Source organism: Leptosomus discolor, chromosome 2 (assembly GCF_034619465.1).
Source record: "Leptosomus discolor isolate bLepDis1 chromosome 2, bLepDis1.hap2, whole genome shotgun sequence".
NCBI classification, from domain to species: domain Eukaryota; kingdom Metazoa; phylum Chordata; class Aves; order Leptosomiformes; family Leptosomidae; genus Leptosomus; species Leptosomus discolor.
The window spans coordinates 973,450-997,853 of record NC_141392.1 but is presented as its reverse complement, the minus strand read 5'-3'; the positions used below and the strand labels follow the sequence as shown (position 1 = coordinate 997,853).

At 40.0% G+C, this 24,404-nt stretch overlaps 1 protein-coding gene across 1 annotated transcript in view; it reads right to left on the bottom strand.

Annotated features, from left to right (window-relative positions):
• Positions 1 to 24,404, bottom strand: part of LTBP1 (latent transforming growth factor beta binding protein 1) — a 193,036-nt gene that overhangs the window by 117,565 nt on the left and 51,067 nt on the right. The window contains exons 4-5 of the mRNA XM_086460519.1: positions 24,012 to 24,187; positions 6,302 to 6,469 (exon numbers count right to left, since the gene is read on the bottom strand). Of these exons, the coding sequence (XP_086316645.1) occupies positions 6,302 to 6,469; positions 24,012 to 24,187 (344 nt within the window). The remainder of the gene's footprint in view (positions 1 to 6,301; positions 6,470 to 24,011; positions 24,188 to 24,404) is intronic.

Sequence of the window (24,404 nt, the reverse complement as noted above, 5' to 3'; positions counted from 1 at the left end):
GCATAAACCAATAAAACCTGACAAGGCAGAAATGGTGATTATTGCAGGAACAGTAGCAACAAAACCTTTACCAAATAAGGCTAAAAGGTAGCCACTGCAGAAACAGTAAAAGGACTAAACTGATAATACTGGATGCATAGCAAGGTTCTTGCATCCTAACTACTACAGAAAAAGACGATACTATGGCAAGTTGAAGTGCAACACCCAAGGATATTTCAAAGTAACACTCCACTCTTACCCATAGAGAACACACTACTAAAACCAGACTATGAATTACCATACCCTGTTGTTCAGCTAAGCAGTCACTCCAGAAGTCAGCTCCTCATCAATTAGTTGTGCTTCATCAGACATCCTAAGTTGAAAACTGAAGCATTTTAAAAAATTCTCCTCAATTATGTTACCAAAAGGAATTCAGAAATCTTTGCATGACATTTGTTGTTAATTATTTTAAATCCTCCACTTGAAAAGCTACACGCACATCTGCTAAGTCTCAGCTGAAGCCACAGGAAGAGTGTTTTGCTGGGGCACAAGTTACACAGGTCAGACACGATGAGTCGCCTACCCAGGCTAACACCGTTCATCGAGCAGTAAACACTACTGCATAACAGAGGTGAAAGCATCTCTTCTAACACATCGCCATTTTAGCAACTCTCAGTAAAACCAGCGCAACAAGACAAAGAACAAAATATAATGGGTAGAAAACTGAACAGTGTACCCCTCACAAGCTGCCAGAAAAGTCTGTAAAGCCTCACAAACCTACACAAATACTTCTTTCTACAAGCTGTTGGTCTTTCACATGCCATCAAATTTGTCCTCCAATATTATTTACCTTTAATGCCTTTTCACAGAACCATAGCATGGTTTGGGTCGGAAGGGACCTCAAAGACCACCCAGTGCCAAGCCCCCTGCCCTGGGCAGGGACACCTCCCATCAGACCAGTTGCTCCCAGCCCCGTCCAGCCTGGCCTTGAGCCCTGCCAGGGAGGGGGCAGCCACAGCTGCTCTGGGCAGCCTGTGCCAGGGCCCCACCGCCCTCACAGGGAAGAACTTCATCCTCACATCTAATCTACATCTACCCTCCTCCAGTTTAAAGCCACTACTTTTCATAACAAACGATATTGAAAAGTCTTCCTCCAACATCACAGCCTTACAGTACCTCTTCAATGTGGCAGGATATGTGTAGCATGTATCGTATGGAGCAAAGAAACAACCGCTTTGTTACCCAGCAAACGGCACCAAAACCACGCCATTCACTACTCTCGGGTTTCCGGTCCTACACAAACTACAGATAAATAAAGACTCAACTTGCTCGCAGGTCATCGCCATTTTTAACCAACACACAATTCTTTGGTAAGATCAGAAGTGCTGGAAAAAAACATAAAAATGTTAACTTTACAGCACTGATAGAAATTCATAATCATGTCTGTCTGAATAAAATTCAGAAATTCTATCAACTTCTTGTAAAATAACTGCTTTACATTTTAACGGTTTAAATAACTATGCTCTCTAAACTCTTTCTTAAGATAGGAAATTGTTAGAATAATAATTACATAGTGAGTCTTTCCGCTAAATTCCCTTTGAATAACCTATTGTTTTAAAATATATTGGTCAAATTTTCTTTCATTACTTTCAACCAACGACCAAATAAAATTTGAGCAAAATGTTTATGCTGCTTCTTGGAAGTTTCTGTCTATACATAATTGGAAACTTCTGGACAACCTCAGTTATGCAAAAACATTTGTACCAAGTCAATGCAGTAAGAGAGGAAAACTTTTTGATACAAAATTCCAATAGGGAAAGTGCCGAAATTCAATAGACAATATAATTTGAGCATTATTGCAACAGGGTACAGGATAGACAGATCACTGTGATCCATGCTGAAAGTTTTAAAATTTATGATTAAATAAATGTATCTGGTCCTTCAAATACAAAGGTTCAAACTACAAAGGACCAGATACATTTTCACTTTGTACACCATGTCACCAAATGATGTCTGGCAGATCCTTATTAACATGTTAACAGAGGACCAGAGACAAATGGACCTTTTATAGATGAGAAGAGAAGAAAGGAGGATGGATAAACATCTTCTCATTCTCTTTGAGTCTCACCAGGAAGACTGGCTCATAGGGACTCCAGGCCACCCCACACATACCTGACATCATTCTCACCATCACAACAGATCCCTACAAAGACCAGCAAATATGTAAGAGAAACACTTTAACTTTCACTCAAACTCAATGAAACAAGACATAAAGGGTTCCTAAAAAATCTGCCCTTCTTACAAGGGAAGATAGGCCACAAAATAATTTCCTCGCCCCCCCAGACAGCCTCAGCAAACCATGGCTGCACACAGCAAAGCCGGGAGGAAGGACAACTGTGCATGTTACACCAAACCGGATCAGAAGGGAAGGCAATGTTGAAAGCAGAGATACTGACGTAAAGGAGAGTAGCAGAGCAATAATTCTATCACCAGCTCTGCCACAGTCATCACCTATGGTCTTGGGAAAAACTTCTTAAACTCTCTTTGGTCTGCATCTGCAGAATGCTGCTATTTCCCTGCTTGACACAGACGCTGCCAAGTGCTCAGACAAAAATTTCTACAGAAAGATATGCACTTCCACTGAATAGCATGCACTTCTTAACTTTTCACTTGTAACAGTTTGAATGAACGGCTTTAAACGAGACACAGGGCTGCAAAGGAACAGCAAATATAAACCTAACAAATAACTGTTTCCTTCACTAAGTTCTGTCATTTCCTGTGCAATGAATGAGCAGGGATCCTGTAGAAAAAAACCAGAATGTAAATCTATAATTAAATACATATGCATAATAGGGGAAAAAAAAATGTAAGAGCATGAAGAATATTAAAATTTGTGTTTTTCGCAATTCTCTACTGCTTCATTTTACAGTACAAATTAGTCGCTGTCCTCCCATTCCTTAGGGAGAGAAAATTCATTTTGAAAATAGGTATTTTGGAACGTGGAATAATTTTGAGGAGAAGCAGGATACATCACTGAGTAACTTCAGTAGTGACTAAGGCAGAAACCTCCTCCGTTATTCTATACACATCCTTTCCTACGCACATATTATCGACCCTGTTTTACCAGCCTCTGTAGACGTAGCGGGACTGAAATCCCATACAGACTGCACATGCATCCATCCTGTAACGAGAATCATCTATTCAGTAGAAGTTTCCACTCGGATTAAATGCTTTCATTCTCCGAGCCAATGAAATACTGGAGGTTGGTTAGTTTAACTGTGCGACATAACCCATTCACAAAATGAAAGTGCAAAACCCCCAAAGTTTCACTGAAGCAGACTGGCAATCAGCGAGATCCTTCCTCTTAAATACCAAGCTTTCATCACCTTCAATGGAAATGCTAGAGCTCTTCCTGAGAGCAGCCAAAAATCTCAGCTACCTGAAAAGCTACATCTCCCCCATTTGTTGGTGGTTTTTGTTTTTAATGGCTTATCTACATCTTATAAAATACTCAGTAAATGGGATTTATTCCTTGCCTGGACTCACTGGGTCCAAGTTTCAGGTTGAAATGATAAAGAGCAAATTTTAAGAATCTGAAGTAATCCATGGAAAAACTTGAGCAGCTTTAGTACAGGCACGGCAACTTATTCTCAAAAAGTGTTTATGAAGTTCTGCACAAAGTTTAAAACAAACAAAATTTTACTCTGGTTCATTATTAGAAATAATAATTATTAAGAACAAAGCAAAATGATGGCTAACTGCAATCCGTCATCAGAGAATCTAAATTTAATCTTGTGTACTAGAATGCGGCTCCTGCTACAGAAATGCATTCAGATCTAACAACCTAAAGCAGTTTCCTAACCTCCCCACTCACAGTAGGTACCTATTATTAGCAATAGGAGTTAGTTTTCCAAATAGGGCATGTGAATTTCTCTTTTCTGGTTTTAGGAAGAATACTTCAAAAAAACATACTGAAAAAGCGCTGTTCATTGCTTTAAGTATGTATTTTCTGACGGGGCATTCTGTTTCATGGTTGCACTTTTAAAATGTCAAATGATCAGAATAAGAATTTCCATGCATTTTGGATAAACAGTAAGTCTAGAACAGGGACTTAAAAGCAAAAAGCACAAAGAAAACATAATACAGATGTTAAAAATATAACAAAAATAAATGATCTCAGAAGACCCAAATTACTTCGGCTTTATTTATCAGGAGTCATCTCTACCAGGGCAAGCCTAAGCTAAGGAGAGGCACTAGTTACAGAATAGATAGAAAAATTATTTCAGTATTGTATATTTTAAACCCTGATTTAAATGCTCCTGAAAATCTGCAATCAGTGAAAGCACTCAAACTATAGGTGTAGGACTTCTCCTCTCTGGCTATTAAAAAGTTAAGTTCACTCAGCATTTTTATTTTTAACTGGAGAGCCTTGAAGTTAAAGTTTAGACTTCTTTCTTATTCCTCTTCTGTAAAAACGATGCTACTTAGAGCTGCGGTGAATGCTTTCGGTCTTTTCAAGGTAACAGGGAAGACAGAGAGCTCCAGGCAGGTTAAAAATCCCTATATATGTGTAGTGACTTGTTTTTAAACATTTTTAAACATAACACTCCCTTAATCTTTCCATCAATTACTATTACAGGCTGCTTTTGTCGAGTACTTCCAGCAGCCTATTGCACACCGTGCATCAGGAGCTGCAGGCCCGAGGCCAGGAAGGTGTGGAACACGTCTTCACAGGTCAGCTTCCACCCTCCAAGTTTTCAAGTATTTCAGAGAAGGTCATGTTACAGCACAGATTTACATAGCAGACAAATTACATGACTGCCTGTTCTCAGCATTTCATAATTTCAATTAAAAAAATAGGTCAAATGAAAGGGGAGGCGGGGGGGGGGGGGGGGGAGAATAACCCTATCCTTTCACAGTAGTCAGAAAATCAAACAAAAAACTTACTAGCTGTGGTTCTTGCCAGAACATTGGTAAAAATCCATACTGACAGTAAATACAAAACTTTAAAGTATTCGATTTACCATTCCTTTACAAAATCATTTTCTGTTTTAATGCCTCAGAACAACCACAAACAAACTCAAAATGTGCTGTATCACTCTCTTAAAACACTGGTTTTATTATCATTAGACCAAAACACATATATTCCTACAAACATGTGTTATCAAGGAATGTGTTATTAATTTCAAGAGCTTTCCCCCACAGTCTGATAGTCTGGTAGGAGTGTTAAGAGAGGGAACTGTTCTTTGTATCATCTGTCTGGATGAAAAAAAGAATACTTTGGAATAGCTCTTTTACCCCTCAGAGCCTGAAATACAGTACACTTCAGAAAGGGCAGTGTTGGCCAGCCTGCCTGACATTATGTTTATACTAAGTCAGGACTAAAATTACAGTGTTCACATCTGCCATTCTTTGAGTACAAATTGGCAAAATAATTAATTTCTAAAGGTTTTTTCAGAAACTAATACTATGATATTTTCAGGATAACAAGAAAATACTTTCCAAGAGCAGTTAAGGATATCACAATGTGAAACAACAAATTTAAAAGTCTGTAGGTATGTATCCATATATCTGTATTTCCTTTAGCTCACAAGACTCATACTTGCACACAAATTCCTACCAACATCATACAGTGCACAATTAAAATATGCTAATCATTCTCCTAGATAGCTTTCATGATTTGTTTCACCACAGTCAAGAGGCTGTAGGGTTCAGACCGGTATACTGCTGACACTCTTATTGAGCAAGCAGGAAGAATTAACAGAGAAATGACTGGCTTCAGTAACTTCAATTGCACTCAACATTATTTCAGTTTCTAAAAAAGACAAATATGAAATCTGATTTACTCTCAGCAGTAAGAAAAAAGTTTTAAGCTGATGTATTTTTAGAAAGGATTGTAGTTTTAAGGAACTCCTGAACGATTTTTTACAGACAGATTCCCTGTGTTAGCAAGATTTTATGTGCCTTCGGTACCTATTCAACAAGCAAAAAGAGGAAACTGAGCTTTTCCTGCAATCTGACATTTTCTCTATTTACTAACACAAGCTCCGAGGGATGAATTTTACAAAAAGCTTCAGCTTAGCATGTTGTAGCCCTGCAGCAGAAAAATATGTGAGGTTTTTTCCCTATGACACAAAAGGAACTTTTGGGAACATTTCCGAAGGATCCCAGAAAGCTTGTCTAACATACAATGGTTCCTACCCTGCACAGCCCTCCAAACAAAGAGTAACAGATGCACAACTGGTATTAATAACAAAACATCTCCTCCCTCTGTTAGGCAAGAGAGGACAGCTAAGGACAGACACAGTTCCAGGGTACTCACCTACTCGGAAGTTCGTGGCTGTCAGTGTGTCAGCAGCGTGGCCGTTTTCACTGATGAGGGTGGTGGTATTTCCCTTCTCACAGTTGTTCTGACAGTTGCCTTTGGTACAAGTCACTTTACAGATGCTGGGTGTAAAGACCACCTTGATGCGACCAGTGTGATTTCCCACTGTCAGTGGAGGCAAAGAAAAAAAGAAAAATAAACAGATCACTTTGGTATCCATTGATTTCCTTTAAAAGTTTGGGGGAAAAAAAAGGCGGGGGGGAGAAAAAGGCGACAGGTCTACAGGAGGAGGGCAGTCTGCAGTGCTCTCGCTCATAGATCTCCAGTGGTGTCTCTGAAACAGGAGTAGGAAGCTTAGCAAACAGAGCTCCGGGATCCGCTCCAAAACCACATTTAAAGTCAAGTCACTGGAGTGGGATTAGTAATCACAATGCTGCACTTTATTCACATGCAGACAAAGACCAATACCAAGGGCATGACAGCTTAAATAGCCAGCCCTGACGGGCAGATGTCACGTCAAGAGGCTGGCTGTGCACCTAGGGGTGAATAAGCTCCCGTGTCCTCCTGCATACTTTTCCTGTTGCTGCACTTAAGTCACTATTTGTAGCTCGACCCCTGGAAATGTTTTAGGCATGCGGCATGTCTGAAAACATCTGTCTCAAATCTCCTGGCACCCCAGCCCGAATTGGTCAAACCTTGTGACGCAGCTGCCTGGACCCATTTTTTCACAGTTTTTTGGCACTATTTTTCCACGAGGATTTACATATTATAGACTGAGCTCTGCTGTCAGCCTTTGTTTAAGTAATAAATAGCTCAGAGAAAAGAGTAAGTATCAATGCTTGAAAACACTGGTTCTGAGCTCAAAGATAAAAAATGGCTAGATTCTCTTTTTTTATATTCTTGCACATTTTAAAATCTTGAACATAATGAAGACTGAGCAAACACTAATTTTAAGGTAAGCTAATTAAAAGAACTTGTTCTAGAATGATTTAAAAACAGATGTATCTGACTCCACATCTAACAGCTGAAGACAGAAAAAAAAGAGGTTAAAACTACTCATTAGGAAAATTAGGGGAAAAGAACAGATTCCATTTGCAATTATTTAAAAAGAAAAGTTTGTCCTCTGCACACTTACTAATAAATTCAGCAAGTTCTTGTAAATGTATCACAGCAGCAGTGTGGAAACTATTAATAAATACTTCTATATCAGACCTAACAATCCCAAGAAATGATGCACAGAAAGAGAAGAATCTCTTTCCTCATGTCATAGAAATAAAAAAGTTGTTGGGTAGCTGTGTAACCTAATTTCTGAAATACCCTCTGGATAAACATTTTTTTGAAAATCTCAGGAAAATGAAGAAAATCTTCCCACTTCAAAAGAATATAAAGCCTTCTTATTTCTGGCTCTTCATAAACAAATAAATTAAAACAATTGTGCCAACTGTTTTGTCTGCAGTAAAGGCATTGCTCTACTTGAGCAGCAGCTGTAGTACAGATGCTCCCACCTTATTCTCCCTAAACAACAGTTAGAAAAAGCACGGCCCAGACAGACATGGGAGTAAAATATTTCAATTACAGGCTAGTGCTGCAATTTCAGTCAATTTGGAAGACACCCTGGATTCTTGGGTGCCAAGCATTCCTTACAAAAATTAATAGACCTTTCCCAATGAACTGCCCTAAGTGGCTTGTGAAGCGCTGAGGCTAGAACTTCTAGGCTTTCCTGTTGGTAAGCACACCTTCATAAGCAATGCTGCCATCTTTGTGGTTTATTTGCAAGTTTTATATATATACACACGTATCTTCTCCTAGAAAAGCCCAATCCATTTTACATTTTATATTTTCATGTGTTTTAGTAACTTTTTTCCTTTAGGATGTGATCTAATTAAAAAAACATGGTTAGTTGAGTCACAAAAGTCAGTCCTGCCTACCCTGTAAAACCCAATATTGGGGGACCCACACAAGTTTTCCAGCCTAGCTGAAAAAAAAAAAAACCCACACACTTTGGCTCTGCCAGTGTAGATGGAACTGAACCATGATTTAATCCTCCTTCATAGTGTTCTGTACTATGTTGTTGAGTGCTGAACTGTAGCAAAATTTGGGCACAATGTTTATAACAAAAAAAAAGTGTCATATTTTAAAAGTGATTTTATCACATAGTTCAGATTATATCAGAAAAAAAATCTGTAGCATAATGTTTTTGGTAGAAGAGACACCTTAGTATGAGACTGAATGGAAGTTGTTAATGTGCTTCTTGCCCCTTTTGGGTGAGAAAATGTTAGCATATAAGTTTGGGAGTAACAGCACAGGAACAACAGTTTAACCGTACCTTCAAAAACACACACATCATCGACAGAGATAAAGAGTATCCAAGAAAGAATATTTAAATGCAGCTTTTCAGCGAAGTAAGAAGTCTGAAAGAACATGATATAAGCACTAGCCCCTACAAATACTCAAATCATTGTTCAGCGATGCTTTTGCTATAAAACAAATTAAATTCTCACAGATATTCCCGTTTTACTAGTTGCAAAGAGCCAGAAATAAGACAGCTTCATATTCTTTTGACATAAGATGATCTTCATCTTTCTCAGATTTATGAAAACTATAATGAAACTATTGTTTTCTTCTCCTTGCCTAGCAGGCCACAGCTTTTAACTTCCTCGACTCTTCTGGAGACATTTAGGAAGGATACAAAGCTAATGATGGCCTTTGAGCCGAAAAGTGACCAGTGTATGAGGGGATGATTCAAGGCAGAGACGTTATCTTTGTCCTTCTCTGGAGCTGTAACTAAGTAGACAGAACTATCCTCATACATCCTAAGGTTTAGGGACCTTAGCAGCGAGCATACGACATGCAGATTTAAATTGAAAACAGACCACAAACCCTACTGCTGAAAGGAAGCTTTTGGCAGAAATGCTGCAAGGTTAGACTCTTGGACTTCCTTGAAACCTCTCCCTTTCTTCTCTTCTGTAGTTTGTTTTTTTACCTCTTCTCCAAAGAGGGGATGATTTAATTCTAAATGAGAAACTAGATCCTTCAACATCTCTTAGCTAGTTTGGCAGTATTCACGTTAAAAGCCACAATTTCAAGCTAGAAAAGGCCTATTTCGCCCATTACTGTTATAACCTTGACCTCTTTTGGTTTTGGGCTAGTTCACATTAAAGAAGGACAGCACAGTTTTAGGGTAGCATACAGATTATTTTCCTCTTTAAACTCCAAAAGCTTTACTGATGATGCCACCGTGACATGGACTTGACAAGATCCACAACTTAGATTATCTGAAACTCATTTCTGAAAAAAATGATGGTGCTACAGCAGTGCAACATACCTAGAATATTTTAATTTTTTTTTTACATATATACAGAGAGAGACATGGACAGAAATGTATCATAAACTCTTCAAAACCCATTTTAAACATGTGGAAATGAAACACCTCACTCTTAAGTTTAACACCAGACTGAAGAAATGCAAAAGTGAGACCAGATAAATAGATGTGCCTAATAAAAGGCAACAAAAGCAGAAGATACAAACACAAAATAAATTGCAAAGCTACTGAAAAAAAGGCAGACCTAGAGATAAACTCGGACTGCTGTTTTCATAAAGACAGGACAATCAGGATTGCTACCACTGGCTAAAGCTTCATCCCCGAACTAAGCAGCAAATTCACGCGGAAGCTCAGCCAACTGCACCACCATCCTGCCTTGTAGTCAAGGCTCACTTACACCTTAGATACATTTGTCAAAGGAGATCAGTGAAGAACGTGCCAGTAATTTCCAAAATCTGTGAAACTCTCTTGAGCCAGATTCAAGAAAGAAAGATGCCTAAGTGAAGTGATGAGATTTTAGCTGAAAACTGGCACTGCATGTATGCCATTTTCTTTCCAGCTCTGTAAGTCACTACAATATTATGAACACAGCAAGCTCCTGCTGGGATAAATTTATGATTTAGCCACAACTGCAGGAGAAATGGAAAATATAAGCAAAAGGATTTTTTCATAGAATTCCTTCTGCCTCCACTGTCCATTATGATAAACTGATTATGTTTCTCCTGCATTAGCAGAAAAGGTAAATGAGTTAAGGCAGGCGGCAGGTTTTAGGTCACAACAGCTCACGCAGCCATGCCTGGGCAGAATTGTATAAGGGGATGGATTCCTCCTCAATCTCCTGGGTCCCTTTGTAAGGCTACTCTGCCTTCATTTCTTTCTAGAAGAATTTCTATAAACACATTTTTTTCTTGGTTTTATGGCTAGCCTCACAGCTCCACCATTCTGCAAAGATTTAACTAGACAGTATTGAATAGTTGTAGTGGATCTCAGAAGATTTGTGGCATGTCCCTGTTTTGCAGGAAGACAATGGGCTAGCAACACTAGTGAAAGCAGACTGGTATTCAGTTAAAAAGATGATTATACTTGTACTGTCTCATAGGTCAAGCAGGGCAAAGAGAAGAAAATATTTCAGTGTGCTGAAAAAATTATTACGTTATTGTGTGTATGATGTTTTTGTGCTTCACAGTGATCTAATCAAAAGCATTCACAGTGAAAATCACAAGCAGTGGCTTATAGTGTGGACTTGGCTGGTAGAGCTTACACATACCTCTCCAATAATCCTTGCACAAAACTTCTTTCTGACTCTACTTTTAGAGAGGTTTGTGTTTAGAGGGGTTTGTGTTCGGGGTTTTTGTTTTTTTTTTTTAATAGCTTTACTTATGACAAATATCCTGAGGCAAATCTCCTGAGGAAACAGAAGTAAGCAAACTGTAAGCTTTCCATTAGTACCTCCAAGAACGATACACACTACTCTGTTTTCACGACACCCTACTTCTGCACTGAACCCAGTATATTTTCATATGTGTATCTACACAGAACCTCATCAGACCTGAAGATTTTATCTTAAAATTACATTCTCTTCCCAAAGACAATAGATTATCTCAGGCAATTTCATGTTTTCAAACGATAACCATGATGCATGAGGAGAATGTTGGAATGAAAAATCTATCTTCTCAAGTCAAAGCTGATAAGCTTTTAAACAGCAAATAAGATTTGACATTTTAAATTCTCAAATGACCAACCCCCTCTCTTTTTTCTTAATTAAATACTGACAGAAAAAAGCAGAAGGAAATTACTTATTTCCTAAAACAGGTGTCCCCAGTTATTTCATCAGTCCACCTGTTAGTCTGTACTACTAGATACACTTGCTCAGCCAACAGGAAAGCTGACATTGTATAAAATGTATACAACCACGCAAGCAACATAGTTAAGCTTTTAGAACTATTGTCAAACAACCTTTTGACATTGTATGAGGAAGTTCTGTCTTATTGCCACGTAGTCATCAATTTAAAACAAACAAACAAAAATCTCCAAAACCAAGTTGAAACTTGGCTGTCATATATATTAAGTATATCAGCATCAGGAGGATTTATTAAGTCTAAGAGCTAAGGGGAAAAAAAATGGAGGGGAAAAAAAAAAAAAAAAGAAGAGAGAGATAAAGAAACACTGGAATCACATATAGACTAGAGGCAGACCTCACCTAAATGTCAGATCACACGCTGAAGGGAATAGAGCCCTTGCCAGGCATAGAGAGAACTGAAAGAGATTCCGAGAGGTCACCTAACCTCCCCTCTCTTCTTTTTCCGAACACAGGATGAAAGAGCAGCATCACACAAAAACCTTGTTCAGGCTGTTCTCAGAACCCGGCTCTTCCACAGCTTCCACAGCCTCCCTAAGGCGTGTATTGCAGTGCTCCGGCCTCCCTGATTACCAAGGTATTCCCGACCTAGCCCCCATTTCCCCTGTTGCGATTCAAGTGTACTACTGCCCTGACTCACCTACAGCAAACTGACAAAGCCTTATTCCTCTGGGGATCAGTTTCTAACGTACTTGAAGACTGCTACCGTGAATCTCTCTCCGTACCATTTTCTCCAGACCAAACCCACCTAATCTTTTTCAGTCTAACAGGCCATGTTTTGCAGACCTCAGTTCTTTCTTGTTTTGCTTTTGATACCACTTGCTTGGTCCTCATCTTTCTTCAAAGACACTGTCCCAAACTGGACAATACTGCAGCTGAGGTCTGATCAGCATTGGGGAGAGCAGAACTACTTAATGCAGCTTCTGTAAAATGCGTCTGTTGGTATAACTGACTTTTCTGCCCCAACAATGCACTACCAGTGCTTCAGACCAGTCTGCAGGCTAGGCCAAAGGGGCACAGATCTCCCAAATCCCTTTCTGCTCTGCTGATATGGATGTCATCCCAGGGAAGCAAATGTGGAGCATTCCTTACGTGACCCTAGCAGGTCTTACTCTGCTCTGAACGTGGGAGTAAATTCTTCCGCATTCAAGCCTCCTCCATCTGAAAACCCAGCAGAAAATGAGTCTTACACTTTCTGGAACAGTCACAAGCACAAACAAGTCTGAAAACTACACGGATTCAAAAAGGCAAGGCTCAGCTGCTGGGTAGTTTCATTTCTGGCTTCAATATAAAATGCTTATCGTCAGGTCGGGCAGTGCATCTTTGCTCTTTCCAGAAACTGTTACAGTACTCTTGCACACCTCACACTTGGGTCTCTTCACAAGCACTGGGAGAAATTAGACATGGCAATGAAATTGAAAATAAGATAACCCAGCATTTTTTTTATCCAAGACCCAATGCCTTCTTTGATGCTCAAAATTACCGCCCACAGTTCTGTGTGAGGTGAGGCGTACACGTGCGTACCCACCCAGCCAAACATTCCGAACAAGGCATCCTGTCCAGCTGTGCTTTATTTACCACGTCTAGACAGCTACAGCTACACGCCACTGACATGTACTTAACTCCAGCATTCCTTCTACTTTTTGTTACTTCTCTAACTCCTTATTTTTCTTGCATCGCTATGATCTTACAGGTATTTCATTAGGTAATACAGCTCAACCTTTGATATTTTGTCACTTTTCAAGTACGCAGTTCTGTTGCCCTTACGCAAACCAACGGGGCTCCAAAGAGCGAAACACAATCCAGCTGCCTGTTACGATACAATCCTGTTACAATAACAGGATCTCCACAGGTTCTTTTTGTTGCCCTTCTTATTGCCATCACTGCTGTTATACACACTTCTCTACGTGCCTACTTCTGATTAACCACGCCACTACGTCTTCACATCATTTCCTCCTCCTGTCTTGTTTAGATACTCCTGCTTCAACCTTCTCCCTGCAGTCAGAAATGAGCTCTCGGACTTCTTGCTCCTATTGCACTTTTGCCTCTTTGCCCTCTTTTTCAGCCCTGCTTGCTTCTTCAGCATCTTTGACATACAGGCAAAGAAACCATCCAGAAGATTGGTACTCCCAAGGTAAGATAACTGAGAAAAACAGCTTTTTCCTTCCTGACCATCACAGAGATACAATCTCTTCCTTGCTCCCTGTCACACAGGGAGAAAAGGGACTTCTGCTGTTTGCCTTATCACCACCTCCACCACCCCCTGAAAAACCCTAAATACAGCAAAGTTTTTTGTCTATTCTAGGAGAGGCAAGTAACCTACTCTTCAGTTCTCTTAACCTCAGTTTTAAGATAGAGATGTAGGCAAACAGTGTAACGTTTGAAGTAATTTACTGCCGCAGAACTTGCTCCATTCAAGTTGGTTTTCTTCATTAATTTTGGCAGATATTGACAAACCCCCTGCTGCCTACAACACGGGCCTGTTGTGTTTTCTCTTATACGGGGGGCTGCCACTTAAAGTATCAAAGGAGCACATGAAGACACAAGTGCCAAGTTCATTTTGATAGGCATTCATAATTGCATTTACATGCCTTTTGCTGATAAACTCTTACCAACACAGCCTTTTCAGAGCTAGTCAGAGAAATTCACAGTAATGACAATCATTTTTATCCTGTGCAACTGCAGAACATACAAATCGCACAGATTTGAAATCTGAGATCTCTGTCAGCAGGTTTTATGAAACACCTTTTGTCTTCCTTGTCTTTTTTACCACTGCAAAGATTTTCTACATGCAATCCTCAGGCAATGAGCATCCTGTCTTCGACTACAGTCATTTTCTATGTTAAAAACAATTTAAAAAACCTGTAATCAATAGCTGGTAATAAGAAATATAACTATGATTTCCTTTTACACAGTTCAGAGTATTACAGAAAAAGGTACCAACCCAAATAAATTAATGGAGACTGCAATGCCGCTTGAGATGTCTGATGGAATAGCCTCAATTAAATTTATTAGTGGGTAATTCTGAGTTTTGTTTACTTGTTTTAAAGGTATTACATGTAGACTAGATCCATAAACTTAAATTTTAGCCTTGAGTTATAGCACTAACCAGTCCTAGGTCTCTGGTACAAGGGATGAGAGAAGTCATTTGCATGGACCAAGCCGCCTCACCAACACACCGCACAGGAATGTGCCCAACCCGTTAAACAGGAAACGCTGAGGACATGTAAATGCTTAGTTCACACACTTTTAGGGTTCAAACCCATTTCTTTGAGGAACTGGGTGACTCTTCGCTATGGCTGCATTCCAAACCCCTCCATGACTACACTACAGCACTCCTTCGGGAGCTTAACCCTGCCAGAGAGTTCAACACTGCTTAGTTGACCACATTTCCAAGGACAGTCAGGCAGACAGTGCCTCAGCTGCAGGTGGGGATTAAGCAAAACATTAGCACTCAGATGGCCTGTCTTATCCTGAGTGAAGCAGAACTTCAAGCTCTGCAAGAGTCTCATGCTTAAAAGTTCACATCCTTGCTTCAGGTTTGGGGCTGGAGACAACTCCAGCTAAGCAACCCAGCGCAGGATTCCGGTCCACAAGCCATTTTTAGCTCCCATTCAAATGACCCACATTCTTAGGTACCTAAAAAGCAGATCTGGACCCAAAAGGCTTTCACTTGTTGGATAAGGAACCAACACCCAAAAAGCCACATTTAGACACAGACACATGTCTAGGACAGAAGCCATCCTACACAACGCTCATCTCGGCTGTACTGAAGCAGCCACGACTTCGCAGCTCACCACAAGCAACCTCCCACTGACGGAGGCTACTGCAGGTCCTGCTGCAGGAACTGCACGCTCCAACAGTGAAGTCAGCACCTTTACACACAGACTGAGAGCCACACAGGAGCTCAGGGGGCGCAGACGAACACACGTTATTACTGCCATTGACACTTTAGCATTACCAGCTAAACACAACTGCTACCGTCCACTTTATCAGCAGGACTCTTCCAAGAAGGTCTGCATTAGGCCTTTATACACCGGGAATGACACTCATTCCCACCTGACCTCACTTGTCTGAAAAGATGCATTTTGCCTAAGGTAATTATCCAGGCTCCTTTCACAACCAAGACAACAGACTACGCTGCCCTATGACAGTATTAGAAGTTGGAAGTGTGTTACTTTTCAGAAAATAAATTCTTGAGAGAGACAGTTTCCCCCTCCCAGCACACTTGACTCCCTTAAATAAGAAATCAAGCCTAAGGTGCAACACTTTAGAAGCGTTTACCATTTCCAGGAATAATAGGGAATAAAAAATAAATTAATATTACATTACCAAGTATATCCACTTAACATTCCATTTCCTGAAAGGAGGCAACAGAAAAGCACTAAGGAAGTCAACAAACTGTAAACAGTGACACAGGACAGAACGTCATGGAATTAAGCGATAAATGAACATAGCCCTCTCCATCTGCTGAATCACCACTCATCTCTCAGCGCTGCACGAAGCCAAGATCTTTTTTTCCTTTAATTTTCTGAAGGGGGAAAAAATGACAACAGAAATAAGGATGTCACTGATTCTGAAATCTCAGTTTCACTGGGTATGAAAGGACCTTCTTGCAGTACTTTTTTTTTTGGTCAACATTTGTTCATTCCTTCTGGCACAGACGATGGCCCTGAGATCAGAGAAGAGCACTTTCACATCTCCTGTGAGCAAAAACAGACTTAGCTACTTGCAACAGTCAGAGGCCATTCCTGGTATCCAAGACTTGCATCACAGCAACTCTGCAGTTGGCGTGGCTAAGGGACTGTTAATGTTTAATTGTGTGGGTTCAATCTGTATCTATATCCAGCTAAATTACTATTTTTCAAACACGTCATAGAGGTTTTCCCCTACAGAATTTTCTGGAAAGCCTCTTGTCTTTTTCTTCTTGAGAAATCTTTGGTTTTGGAGCCAATTCCCTTTCATCACAGCAGTTGAGACGCATTTGTCTCAGTCTGTGTTCTCCCCTAGCTGTTACACATTTTGAACCGATTTTAATTCCATTTGCCAGATCACCAATCTCTTTTTCCAACATCTTCCCCCGCACTGCTGTTTATCAGTCTTGGCCCCCATACTTTGAAGTGCAGAGAGATGATCATTCATTTCTGGGTGAATGTAACATTCAAATTAGTTCCTATAAAAGCACCAGCAGCCTCTGCCTGTCATGCAGGCATTCAATTACTGGTGAGCTCAGAGCCATAAAATCTTTTCTGAGTCCAAAGAGAAAAATACAGTACTTATTTGGGGCTGCTGATTTACTGGCCTCCTCAGTTGTGAGCCCTTTATGGACACACAAACAATCACAAAGAGAGCTTAGAAAAGAGATCATTAAATGCCTGCAGCTATAGGATATTGAGAGAAGCAGTTTGTATTTATACAGAGTTGCTCTGTCTCCCAGGATTTCAAGGAGCTCCATAGTCTTTTATAATTGCTAATAAACTATTTTTTTCATAATTTGTCACTCTACTTTTTAAAGCAAAAGAAATGTAAATGTGCTGCTTGATTTGATAGAGTTAATTGCATTAGCATGAATCTAGTTAAGCCACTTCAGTTTGTATTTGGAGTTTAGCCTCTTGTTTCCAAGTCCCACCGGAATCAAATGCAAACTTTAAATGTCTGTTATGAAGTGTCACTCCTTTCCATAGCAGTATGGGAAATGCTCTCCAATGGGAGAGGAAAGGATGCTTTACTCAAATTGTACAGGCTCTGTAATCAAAGAGTCACACTTTTGTGGGACCCTGATGCTCACTGCCCCAAAGTTTTTTCTTAAACGTTTTAGAATGTCCCTGAAAAATCCACCTCACCTCTTGAAGGGGTGCAAAGGCATTGAACACACATGTAAATGTTATGCATTTGAGAAAATATCGCCAAAAAAAGTCCCTGACATGTATACACTTACCCCATTCCCTTATTTGTATTTGATTACGTACAACCTCAGGAGCAAGACATGAACGTCACTACCCACGAGTGATCAAAGTGAATTTGACTCTACATTCCCTCCAATAGACTCTCTTGCGATTTTTCAGTTATTTTTGCTTGTTAGTCGTCTTAACTTTCATTCTTTTTATCCAGCTCTCCTTGTTTCATCAAACTATAGCCTTAACATTCCTCCCTTACCTCCAAATTTCCTGCAACTTCGATTTAGAAAAGTTACCAGTGTTCAACTCGCACATCCAGCCACACGTATGCAGACAGAAGCTACAAAGAACACAGGCAACGCTCAAGTTAAGACAAGCCAGAGAGAATTATTCTGCTGTTTATGCAGGGCGGTTCTGCAAACAAATACCAAGAAAGGTGGAAAGACTATCTGACCCACTGAAGACCTGAGGGAGCTTTTCCCCTGAGGTCAACAGACACTGAATTGCGGTAGAACATCAAATCATACAGATGCGGTTGCATGGAACACGTGTCATATCTCTGTACGCTTTTTTTTTTTAAACAGTAAAACATTCATCTATTTTACAGCTGTTTACCCGTACTTACTAATGGGGAAATACTATTATTATGATGCCAGTGTCACGTAGTGAAGTCAGAATGGCGCGATGTCACAAAAATAGTTTAAATTGGAATTTCAAAACTGCACCTGTTTTTGCTTAAATCAACCTATGAAGTCATCAGTGAAACCAGCACGTGCAAGTTATGTATAAGTTTAAAAAAGAGCTTCTCTAAGTGATCACTGCAAGATGCTCCCAATAGTAGCAAAGCTATTGTTATGCCAAAACTGTAACAGAGTATTCTGCACATCACAACTCTAAACGGTGGGATTTTTTCCTTCCACATTAATCTTATTTCATGTATATAAACATATGTAAAATTATGTTGCAAAATATGAGACAATATAATATATTGATAGTCGGAAGAGTTACACGTCTTTTACACGATTTTTTCAGCTTCACCCAAGGATTTAAGTGCTGCCCGCAGAACCACAGGCAGACTAACTCCCGTACACGCCTACGTCAAGCCACAGCACACGTAACTAACCCACAGCAGGGTGCTGCACGCCTGGCTTCGATAACCATAATGTAACCTGGACTATTTAAATCTGAGATGTTTTAATCTTCTACCAAAAATAGAAAGGAGACAGTTCTCCTTCATACATTTTATAAGGAATTTTGAAGATCAAAAAACCCCCATCCACCTAAAAGAAAGAAGAAAAGTCTTCCATAATATTTAATCGTATAAACTTAACATGCAGCTTCGACTGCAAAATTCACATACATTTCATATTGTCTTCCTGAATAAAGAGATTAGGCTCATTTTCCTTCTTAAACATATATTTATCCTTGGGATAACTTTTATATAAACACATGCTTTATTTACTTCACACAGTGACATTCCAGCTGTGGGTAAGGTACTCTGTACCTACTCTTGAGTCTTCCTTTTGCTCTTAGTGTGATTTCTGGTTGCCTCAGCTGCTAATTAATACATTTTCACAACATGCCTCTAAGGCAGGGAAGCAGTAGCATCACCATCGTACACACAGGGAACTGTAGCCCCGTGAGCGATGCGCGAATGCAGGCAACACCACCGAACACAACTGATTTCAGAAGCAGAAATTCCACTTTTTTCAGCTCAATGGGCAAAATGCACAGTGCCACTAAAAACTAGCCCTCGGCTGTCCCAGGCTGCAAAATCAGGTGTACATATATTTATATGTATTTTCTGAACAACCATTAACACCAGAAGTGGGTAGAGTAAAACTGAGAACTTCACAACCTCTTACTGCTGTAATTAGCAATTCTCACAATAACTGCTGAGAGCACACATTCAGTTTAGAATTTGCTTATTATCTTATACATCTTAGACCAATAAAAACAGCACAGAATTCCCTTAACTAATTTTCTTCTACATTGCATTTATAAAGCCAGGGCAATCAGCACTGACGTTTAGAGGACTCATGCTCAGCTCACACTGACTACTGGTTACTATTTAACAGTGCCATTAACAGAGCAGTGGAAAAATGTCTTAGATGTACCCAATCTACTGAAAGTACCATCTTCCTACTGTTTTGTAGACTACCAGGTTGCAAACAGAATTTTACAATTGAAATTTCTGTGCTGACGTCATTGCTACTATTAGACTCTGAAAGGATTTTACCCCTGATGTTTCACACACTCAGGCAGCCTACAGGTCAAGTGTGCCGGTAAGTACTTTTAAGAAAGCAATGCGTCCCTTGAGAATTACTCAGAGCTTGTGGTAAGGCAGGCTGTTTGGCCAGCCTCACCTATGTGTTAGAGTGTTCTTGATGTTCACATTACAAATGTTGAGATCTCCATGTTCTCATCCTTTCCAGTTATTCTTTGCCAATCATATCAATTCCACTGCAAGCCTATTTTCATCGCTATATATTCAATCTTCCTACTGGTGCTAAACCACATTTACACCTTCTCTGCAGCTGTCAGCCCATCCAACACGAGCTGTCTTCATTTGCTTGAGAAGACTCTGAATTTCAACAGCCTTACCCGTAAGTATTTGCGAATTCTGCGCAAAGATGTATGAAGATTAATTTACAGTAGCTTAAATATACCAGTGTACTGATTAAATAGAATCAGATAGACGCTTTACAGTGTGCTAACTTTAACAGGTGATTTAGAAGCGTACAAACAGAACAGCATTTCAGCTCTAAAGACAAGCACTTTAGAATTATATAATCCCATATTTATGGGTCCCGATTTTTCTCTCTTTCTGTACTGAACGCAGTATAAACCTTTTGAAAAAAAGCAGCATGTGGCCATATTAAAAAAAAAAAGCTGTATTACAATACTAGGCATAAGAATTAATTATGAAGTAAAATTGTGATCACTCTGAAAACTTGAGTAAGTCAGCGAATTTAAAAAAATTGTTTCATTCAAGATCTTTAACATTATTTCCAGGGTGGGTTTTTGGTTTCTTTTGTTTTTAAAAAAACAAAGACTTTTTAAAAACCACTATGAACAACTGTAACAGCCTCCCCCATTAGGCACAACCACAGAATCACAGGATAGCAGGGGTTGGAAGGGACCTCTGGAGATCACCTAGTCCAACCCCCTGCTAACGCAGCTTCACCTACAGCAGGTCACACAGGACTGCACCCAGGCGGGTTTTGAATGTCTCCAGGGAAGGAGACAATGAATGACAGTTAGAAATTTAGCACTAAAGAACCCACAATTTTTATGCAAGCTTTATGACTAACTACACTAGCTAGTCTTAGAAAAAGGCTTGTAGCCCAGAACACAGAAGATCAAAATGCTTGACAGTAGAAATGGCTACTGGCAGGTTACTGCATTTCCTATCCCAGGGTGACTTTAAATGCTATTATTGTAACCCTAGTGGCTTACTGACTTTTCAAGCTCTGCTGATGTGATATATAAAACTTCACAGTAAAATTTAGTTTAAAAGGCAAAAAATAACAGACTATTTGCTGTCTTTAGTAAGACTACTGCACTGCATGTTCAGAAAGCTATCAGAGAAATGAAATTGCTCATAAAGACACCAGAGTAAATGTTCCAGGAGAAATCTTAAATGATTTTTAACTGAAAAATGTTTTATGTGACTAATCCTCAACATTTTTTCCCTAGTATCTCAAAAAGCTGATCTGGCACACTACACTGGGACATTAAAACACAACTGACTGTCTGTGAATCAGAACATGACCACAAGCAGCTACTCAGGGTTGGCTGTTTTCTTCCAAAGCACCATTAGCCCAGATCTCATTTCCCTCTGCCAGGACAGACCTGTCTCTGAAGGTATCTCTGGACTGACACTTGTCCCAGTTTCAAGTCTATCCATTTTACGTCATAGGACTGAAATCATCTGTAGAAGTCCAGAGAAATCAACACCAATTGCAGCTACAGCTGGAAAAACAGATTTATTCTGTGGATGCCAATCTCTGTCACAGTGTTAATACTTTAAAATAAGAGACACAGAAATGCCCAGAAAAAAAAAAACAGAATGATTTGCTTTGCACCCCATCTTAACTGGTAACTATGAACTCTTGGGTGATGCCACCGAGTATTATCTGGCTACAACTTCTCTTCTCCAAAAAAAAAAATTATTTAGTGATAAGGAAAAAACCCCTTGAAGTATTCACAGTAATAGCTTTCTGGCTTTTGCTTTTTAATAAAATTATTACATTTCTTCCCCTCGTCCTTTTCAAGTATCTCCACATTGCCATTACCGATTCCTTTGCTCAATGAAATAAGAGGCTCTGCCATGAAACAAGATTATAAATTTAACAGCAGTGACAAAATACCATGAGATCGTCAGCCGCTCTCACAAATTTCCTCATATTAACTAGACAGCGTACGTCAACCCTGCTGTAAGCATGAGGTAATCCACAGGAGCTCATCCCTCCGTTCAGGACAGGGCTAGGAGGTGCGTGTTGGTGGCTTTCACAGAACACCCGACATGAAGTTTCACGTCCTAACGTTACCTCACTGTAATTAATTCAAACACCCCTAACATTAAAATACTGACAGTTGTAGTTTAGCACTCAGTTTTCACAGGACCAAGTAGTATTCTATCCTTGGAGTCCATTCCAGCACCTCTAGAAACCAGAAGCCACCCTAAGCAGATGTGGCCATGTTCTAGGCCTTCTGTTCCATCTAGGGATATACAATCTTCAACTGCAATAATGCACAGCTCAAACCGCATCCTGTACTAGCAGATACCCAAACTGCTTCATCAGAATTTGCAGCCACTGACTCCCATCTCACAAACGTAGAAGTGGTGGTAAAATAGGCAAAGTGACCTTTTTCAGGCTGCTCAAAAGCCCAGTATCAGAAACTCCAACACCATACAAATCGCCTCAGACTGTTCTGCATTTTACCTCTGAGGCAACACTTAAGTCACAGCTGATCTCACCAGGCCACAAAACCTTTTAACTACCTGTCCTTTGGGTGTTTCAGGAATCATTTGCTTTCCAAAAGAGGTAGAATGTTTTACTCACCCACCACTCGCTGAGTGGCTTCTTAGGATTTGATAACAAATACTCTGTGACTTCAGCTCCTGGCTCTCCTTCTCCAAGCCATGTCCCTCAGAGCACCATAATTAATAGAGGAGCTCCAGGAAGGCAGAATGAGCTAGAAGCACTGGCTCCTTTGCCTTAGAGCTGCATGGAATTACCTGTTTATGCTACAACCGAAGACAAATATCTTGCACAACCCATTCGTTTAGTGGCAGCTTGGTACTTGCAAGCAATGCTGAATTTATCTCAGGCAGATTGACTCAAACAGCTTGAAAGAAGGGGGTAAAAGTGAACAGGTTTTGGACAGAATTCAACCAGCACAGTCACTGCAAGTACTGGGAGAACAATACAACCTGGGATTTGTACACTCTTTGGCTAGCAAGAGTCAGAAGAGGGAGACAATCCCAGCGGCCACTAGTGTCTTATTTGGAGGAAAACTGCAGCTGACTGGAAGCAAAACAACGGTAGCTTATGCGCAACTATTGTTTGATGCTGACAACGTGATTAAGTATCTTTCTGCAGCTTCCAAGAAAGGGATGTAGTGCTTTGCAAGCAGCATACTTCACCCCTCTGAAAATGTTAATCAAAAGACCACTAGCTGCCCGCTGTTCCTCCCATTAGGGACAAGATTATAATTAACCATCGATGAACTTAACACTTGAGAAAAAGGAAGAAGGGGGTTGCATTTAAGAGACAGACCATAAAGATGTGCAATTCAGAAATGCAAAGAAGCCATATTTACAGATTTAGAAGGAAAAGCTCTTCCCTAAATACTCAGCAGAACATATTTCTCTGTGCTGCAACAGAGGAAGCCTGTCAGGAGACTGCAAGGACCTTAGGTCTCCATGCTAATCAGTCCATTATTTAACTCCAGGAACTTTTCTCCAAATCGAGCCAGCAGACGCTCTGTAATACCTAACCCATAATTCATCAAGCTCTTCATCTTTTAAGCCAAAACTTGTCCTCAAGCTCCCTACACAATGGGGCATGGGCCAAGGCCACAAGCTGGGCACCTACACAATCTTTTTATAAACATGAAGCAGAAACTCTCATGCAGCCTCCATACTGTGCAGAAGTTCATAAACACATAATAAATTAAATATAAAGAAAAACAGTCACCAATGAGACCACAATCCTGGACTTCAGCTTTCCAAGAAGGGTATCCATCATACTGAAGTAACGGCAACCGTCACCTTACACTGACTACACTCACAGTTATGCCTACTCGAGCAAGTGTTCACAAAGCACCTTTTATCTGAAGGAAAAACTATCATCTAGAAATAGCACTATGAGATTCCAGCACTGAATCAGCTTAAATTTTTCCTTCATCCAGGAAATCTGTTTTGCCTCTCAACGGGATACAGAATGTTGGAGCATTTGCTAATCTAAGAATTATCTCACGTTTAACTATTTCAACCTTTTTCTGTCTTGAAGTATTACTGCAATCCAGGTGAACAGAAGTTCTCAAGGTCTTAAAAAAAAAAAAAAAGGCGGAGGGGTTTGGCGGGGGAGAAGGGAGTATGCTTTCTGCAGTTGTACTCACATTGAAAGGGTGATGCGAGCTGATCCTGGCCCAGTCGCAGCGGTAATGAGCCCTCGGTGGACTGTTCTCCTGAAATCACTTTTTTTACTGGGTAATATTTGGGTTTGATCACATATTCCTGCGTTTGGCCATGATGAAGATTCATCATCAGTGTCTGAGATGAAAGGGGTACCATCCTGTTTTAGGGAAAAGAAAAAAAAAAAAAACACACAGAAGAGACTGAATGTAAGAATTAATAAATTAGACAAACTACTGGTAAAAAATTACAGACAAACTCAGCTGTACTCCACATTCTCAAAATACAGTTTCGGAAACTTACTGGCTTCCAATTAAACACCTGATTTTCCAGGCATTTAGCCTTCTCATGGTCTTGTCAGCTCAACAAACACCTAA